Source organism: Cynoglossus semilaevis, chromosome W, assembly GCF_000523025.1.
Source record: "Cynoglossus semilaevis isolate Cse_v1.0 chromosome W, Cse_v1.0, whole genome shotgun sequence".
NCBI lineage: Eukaryota > Metazoa > Chordata > Actinopteri > Pleuronectiformes > Cynoglossidae > Cynoglossus > Cynoglossus semilaevis.
The window spans coordinates 8,586,872-8,594,030 of NC_024327.1; the positions used below are offsets into that span (position 1 = coordinate 8,586,872).

Consider the following 7,159-nt stretch of genomic DNA (forward strand, 5'->3'; position numbering starts at 1 on the left):
AGTGAGATTTCACTGAAGGCACAGGAAAAAAAACTAAAGATTACAGAAGGATGATTTTTTTTAAAACTTTAATAAATAAAAAAATAATTAAAAAAGATGTGGATAGAGAAAATAATCAAAGCAGTGCAAAAATTAAGTTTTCCTTTTAACATCAGAAAGTTGCAACTCTGCCATCTAGTGGACAGTATGAGGAAACTCAGGGATTTAATTTCTAGTTTCTATTTAATTTGACAATGCTCTTACGCAGCAATGAAAATGTTTAAGGGACTGAAATGCATTTTCCATCACAGTCCTGTGATCATATGAAGATAGGAACTAAGCTTTTTGAATACTTTAAAATGCACCATGCTTTGACCACACTTCTTTGTCTTTTCATGCAAAAAAAAACCACAATCATCTTCAACTTTTTGGAGACAATCATTAAAAGTATTACAATTTCTGATTTCAATAACCCTCCTGTTGTCCTCGGGTCAAAAAGACCTGTGTTAAAAAACAAATAAAAATCCCCTAAATGATATTTTTTCAACTTGAAATTGGATGGCATTCCTAGATTGACCCGCACAGTGAAGTGTTGCATTATTTATATATATATTTATATTTCCATGTAAACTGTACAAAAAAAGGTACAAATATTGTTTTCGGGTCAAAATGACCCGACAGTCAAATTGAGTTGAAATCACAGTCACAGAGTTAGTTACACACCACAGAATGTGAGAATGTTTTAGTTCTGTCTCAGATCAATCAGTAGCAGACGTAAACAAGACAAGACAGGTCTTCTCGCGGACTGCACTGCCTGTGACCCGATCTGACGCAAAAATATAACAATATTGCCCCTTTGTCAGTGTGCACTCCCAGAGGCTATAAAGGTGCTGCAGATGACAGTACCCTGAATTCTCTCTGTGCTGAAGCCATGAGTTTATATGAGCCATAATTCTAGACAGCACCATTATTATAGTTGCTGTTTATCTGAGAGCTCCGTGCAACAGTTCCACGAACAGCTCTCTTCTGCCCTTCAGTCAAGTTTCTGTTACACAGATTCAGATTTAGAAAATTACATGACAATATCCCCCACAAAATTTAATGATATAGTAAATAAAACAAACTTAACTTTAAAAACTGTCATAGACAATGTAGCCCCCCTAAAAAAGAGAATTATGTCTCAAAATAAATCCGCCCCATGGTTTAATACCCAAACTCGCGCCTTAAAATTAGAAACAAGGAGATTAGAAAGAGCATGGCGTTCCACACATAACGACAGTCACTATGTCCTGTGGAGGAACAGCTTTGATAATTACAAAAGAGCTCTGAAACATGCAAAAACAACTTATTACTCAGAGTTAATAGACAAAAATAAGAGCAATCCCAGGTTCCTTTTCAGCACTGTAGCCAGGCTGACAGAGAGCCAAAATGTAATCAACCCAAAAATACCTCTATCTCTGCGTAGTAACGACTTTTTAACATTTTTTAATGACAAAATAGATAAAATCAGAGATAAAATTAATCACCTCCTTCCTCCACACATGACCAAAATGCAGTTTAGCATGAATAACCTAGACACAATGGTGACTCCAATCTTACAATTAAATGAATTTAACCCTTTAAATCTCCCCGAGCTAAGGTCTCTGGTCTCCGCTGCTAAATCAACCACCTGTCAGCTGGATCCTATACCAGCTAGACTAGTTAAAGAGTCCCTTCCCCAAATAGGTCACATAATATTACAACAAATAAATATGTCCCTACTGAGTGGCTGTGTCCCAGAGGCATTCAAAATAGCAGTAATTAAACCATTACTTAAAAAGCCTTCTCTGGACGCTGGCACTCTAGCTAATTATAGGCCCATTTCAAATTTACCTTTTATTTCTAAAATCTTAGAAAAAGCTGTCGCTTCCCAATTGTGTGATCATCTGCATGACAATAATCTATTTGAAAAATTTCAATCTGGGTTTAGAACCCATCATAGCACAGAGACTGCACTATTGAGAGTACAAAATGATGTTCTCGTGGCCTCTGATAAGGGACTGGCGTCTATCCTGGTCCTTCTGGATCTCAGCGCAGCGTTCGACACAATTGACCGTGAGATCCTGTTACATAGGCTGGAAAAAGATGTCGGGATTAAAGGATCAGCACTTGCCTGGTTCAAATCCTATTTGTCGAACAGGTTTCAATTTGTTAACGTAAATGAGGAATCCTCCATACTCACTAAAGTGAACTATGGAGTTCCTCAGGGTTCCGTGCTTGGCCCAATTCTTTTCACTTTGTACATGCTGCCACTAGGCAACATCATCAGGAAGCACAACATAAACTTTCATTGCTATGCAGATGACACCCAATTGTATGTATCGGTACGGCCAGATGACCCAAACCCCTTAATTAAAATCCAAGATTGTCTTAGAGACATTCTGACATGGATGACCCAGAATTTTCTAATGCTTAACACAGAAAAAACTGAGGTCATAGTTTTAGGGCCTAAACATATAAGAGCACCATTGTCAAATCTAACTATAACCATAGGTAGTTCTACCCCAGTCCCCTGTGGTAAAGCAAGGAACCTGGGTGTCCTGTTTGATCAGGATTTATCACTACAAAAACATATTAACCAAACCTGTAGAACAGCCTTCTACCACCTACGTAACATTAAATCCATTAGAAAAATGTTATCACGACCAGATTCTGAAAAACTAATCCATGCCTTTATAACCTCCAGGCTGGATTATTGCAATTCGCTACTATCAGGATGTCCCAATAAGTCCTTAAGAAGCCTTCAACTGGTCCAGAATGCGGCAGCACGCATACTGACCGGAACTAGAAGACGAGAACATATAACCCCCGTCTTGGCTTCAATACACTGGCTCCCAGTAAAAAGTAGAATAGACTTTAAAATACTTTTAATCACATACAAGGCCCTAAATAATCAAGCCCCATTATACATTTGTGATTTAATTACCCCATACAAACCAAATAGATCACTGCGCTCCCAAAATTCGAATCTATTGGTCATCCCTAAAATAAATAAAAATAGAACGGGTGGTAGAACTTTTAGTTACCAGGCTCCTCTCCTGTGGAACCAGCTCCCACTCTCAGTAAGAGAGTCAGATTCTGTCTCGTCCTTTAAAGTGAGACTCAAAACCCATTTGTATAGTATAGCCTATAGCCTAAATTAGATTAAACATGCCCCGACTAGAACAGTCTAAAAAGATGCTGCTATAGGCCTAGACTGCTGGGGGGCATTGCATTTCATTTCATTTCACTTCATCTTGCACTTATAATGAGGACACAGACTCTACGGTCTTACTTTATTCTTCTGTCCTGTCCTATATTCATACCGACCACCATGTATACACTTAGGAAACTGGTCCCACTCTTTTACAGTTCTGCTGCCACCGGTGAACAGGAGGAGCACAGGACTACTGCCACTACCACGACTTTTTTTTCTTCATTGGTTTTTATGTATTTGTACAATGTATGTTCTGATAACATCTATTGCACGTCTGTCCGTCCAGGGAGTGGATCCGTCACCTGTGGTTCTCCCTAAGGTTTCTACCTTTCTCTTTTCTCCCTGTTGAAAGGGTTTCTCTTTCGGTAGTTTTTCCTTACCCTGGCTGACGGTCTAAGGACAGAGGATGTTACCAACCCTGTGAAGCCCCATGTGACAAACTGTATTTTGTAAATGTGGGCTATATAAATAAAATTTGATTTGATTGATAAATTTGATTGATTGATTGATGAGTGCGTGTTATAACATTGAACAGGCTCTAGAGCTGATTTTTTCAGATGTCCAACAAGACAACTCTGATTCAGAAGAAGAAGATGGGGAGGAATACAACCCAGAGCATGATGAATCATCTTCAGAAGAAGAAGAAATCCCTGATGCTGAAAGAGAGACTTTCCTTTCAAACAACGGCAAAATAACATGGTCCTCGGCAGTATGTGACAAACACGGCAGGGCGGCAAAAATGTCACCTACACATACAGTAAACAATAATAAAATGGAGTGTCATAGCAACGAGTGGTGTCTTAAATAAATGCAGTCTTTCTGCCAGGTGAAGAGGGGAAACTCAGGTATTTACACAATTTGTGGTGATTGAAGTTGGTTCTTCGGTATTTTAAGTATTAAAAACTGATTGCTTAAAGTATTTACCATAAACTGGAGAGAACTTTCTTTTCAGGCATATGCCGTGATTTTAGTGATTCTACGATGAGCTGAGCTCCAATGCACATTGACTGCAGATAAAAAATGGCAATCCATGAATAGAAACAAAAATCCATGATCATTTTGCAACAAGAATTTCACATAAAATGCCTATATGACAAATAATTCAGTGTTCAACCCCTATCATGGTTTATTGCCTTTTTCCTGATTTAAGAACTTTTCCAACACTCGCTTTAAACTAATGAATGAGAGAGTTGCAATCCTGATTTATACAGTTAAAAGTAAGCCTAATTTTCCTCAGATGTCCTTAGACTAGATGTCTTCTAATAAAAAAAGAAACTTTACAATCAATAAAGCTATTTCTAATGTTTTACATTTGCAAAATTGTATAGCAGTGTCCGTTAGTTATATCTAATCTATGCTTCTGCATAAAGCCCCTTTATTTAGACTCCACCCTCAACAAATTTTGGTGAATTTTCAGACTTTCAGAATCAACATTGTGCTACAGTACAATCATTCAATTAAGAAAACAATCACACCTCAGGGAGTGGGGGTGGGGCAGGGGGGAATTCATTCTTTGCACAATAAGGTATAGATAAAAATACAAAAAATTACACATTTAAAAGTGCATTCCGACAATAAGCGCCAATAATGTAAAGATAGGCCACCATGCAAATTAACCACATTCCAGAAAAGAGGCTGCACCCTCAGAGTGCACAGGCCAACCAGTGCTTATTTAGAAAAATGTTCTTAAAAAAATCAGTGATTTGAAGGTACAGAGCAACACACTGTTAATTATACAAAAACTTAATAAAAGACATCCAACATCAAAACATTCTGACCAACACTGAAATTTTCACTCATTATTATTAATGCATTTCCATTGGTTTAAATATCCATAGATGTACTGTATCCCAATCATGCACTGTAGCTAATGCTATCAGCAAGCACTTATACTTCACCCCGACTCTATTTCAGAGTGAAATCAGTTTAATTCTCACTTGGGCCACGTGAGATTATACGTGAGGCCTATTTCAGTAGCTGACAGCGACAGCTTGTACTAGGAGCAGTGTGCACCATTTCCCCCGATCATAGATGGTGCCAAAAACAATAATAAGAAGAAGAATAATATAAGATAAAGGAAAACTCCTGGAAGTCCAGAGCTGGTTTAAAGAGAGGTTGGACTTACGTAAGAGTTACATAAGAGTTAGTCTAACAGTCTGTGTAAAAGTGAAGGCAGAGGTAGGGCCTCCTTCTTAGAGGAGCATGTATTAGCCATTAAGGTCAATGTGAAGGGTGGAGACAGAGAGATAGAGAGCCCTTGCTCCCAGTCCAAACACTCATAGGCTGGGGTGCTGCGAGTGCTGGTGAAGAGACAGAGCTTTCGTTTTCGGACTGGGGGGCTGCATTGCAATGACACATACCCTCACAGATCATAGGGCGAAGATCTGGGAAGCACTAAACTCAGAAGCATCAGTCAAACAGTCACAAATAAGATGTTAAACCCATGCCTCTAACACAGGCAAACGCAGACACACTCAGGAAGTGGACCAGCATTATTAAGAGGCACATACATACAGACACCCAGACATTCAGGCAGAAGAAGCACAGAAAGTGGTTTTATTTCTGTGGTGGAGGATTCTCCTTTGTATGCAGCTGCACAGCAGGGCTGGTTTTCCTGGGGATATGAGCGTCAGCAGAGAACACCTCTTTTTTACATGTGGGGAGGAGGACAGGTGTCTCCAGAAACACCAACCCCGTTTGGTGTGCTGCTTGCGCAAGGTCTCCTCCTCTTGTTCGCGCTCCTTCTGAGAGCGAAGGTATCGGTCCTCCTCCTTCAGGAACCACACTGGAGGCCAGCGCTGCTTTTCAAAGTGCCTCTGGTTGTCTGCAGAGAGCAGGACAGAGACAAATGTGGACGTCAGAGCTTTTATATCTGTTTATCAAGACGGTTTGTTCTTGAGGGGGAATAGCAGGAATTAGTTTAGATAGAGGTGATAAAATGAGACATTTATTTTACCTGGAGACATGGCCTTCATGTCTTTGGGAAACTTGCGGCATATGCTGTTATAATTGGTGCAGATGTGATGCAGAGACCAACCTGAAAGCTGTTTAGCATTGTGAAAACAGGAGAAAAAAAGATGCTGTTACAGTTTTGAAAATTAGGTTGTTTAGTTGTTGGAAAAATGACACCTGACAATGTTTTGCAGGACCAGACCTGTGCAAGCTCCAGGTAAGCCAACACCTGTCCGTCAATGTCCACTCCTTTTACTGCCAGTTGGAAAAGGTCATCTACAGCATGCTGTTCTACAGATAAGAAAGGAAAGTGAACTCCTTGTCATTGTGACATTGTGACACACATCACTGCACACAACGAAATGTGACCTCTGCGTTTAACCCGGGCAGCTTTTTGAGCACGCGGGGCGCAGTGTGTGGGGACAATACCATGCAAAATTGTGTCAGCAGATGGTGCAGGAGAAGATGTAGAAGTGTGCAGTACTGTTGGGTTCTCTGATGTCCAGAGATGTTACATGTAGGGCTGTCAAAATGAACGTGTGTCAATGTGTTATGTAATTTGGCTAATCTAATCTGGATGATCTAATCTAATCAATTTTAATCTAATGATGATATCTCTGTGGCGCTTTGGACCAGAGGCAATGTCTCCGTTATTGGTGTGGAACCCCAGGGTTCACCTCCTGGGCAAGATTGAATCCAGGTTAGGGCGGTGGCACTTTCCAGTGGGCTCACCACCGGAAGGAAGGTTGACAAGGGACTTGTGCGGTGCAGTGTGGGTGGCGGTCGTGGAGACGGATCCCCCCACAACCCGGTAACGGATAAGCGGATGAAAATGGATGGATATCTATGTATCATAGAGATCGAGAGTCCTATTAACTGCGTGCTGCATATCTATGGTCTGTGCCACAAAACTAGAGGAGACACATAAAAAAAACTGATACAGAAAGATTATCAGTCAAACATGAGGGAATCGAACACACACTCAAGGCCAAG

At 40.2% G+C, this 7,159-nt stretch overlaps 1 protein-coding gene across 1 annotated transcript; it reads right to left on the reverse strand.

The window, feature by feature from the left end:
• Positions 1-5,280: 5,280 nt before the first annotated feature.
• On the reverse strand, positions 5,281-6,295 carry LOC112486379 (rho-related BTB domain-containing protein 1-like). Its single transcript, XM_025052822.1, has 2 exons — positions 6,171-6,295; positions 5,281-6,038 (listed from the first exon to the last, which is right to left on the reverse strand). The coding sequence occupies exons 1-2, from the start codon at positions 6,187-6,189 to the stop codon at positions 5,743-5,745; spliced, it is 315 nt and encodes a 104-aa protein (XP_024908590.1). The 5' UTR covers positions 6,190-6,295; the 3' UTR covers positions 5,281-5,742.
• Between the last annotated feature and the right edge of the window lie 864 nt (positions 6,296-7,159).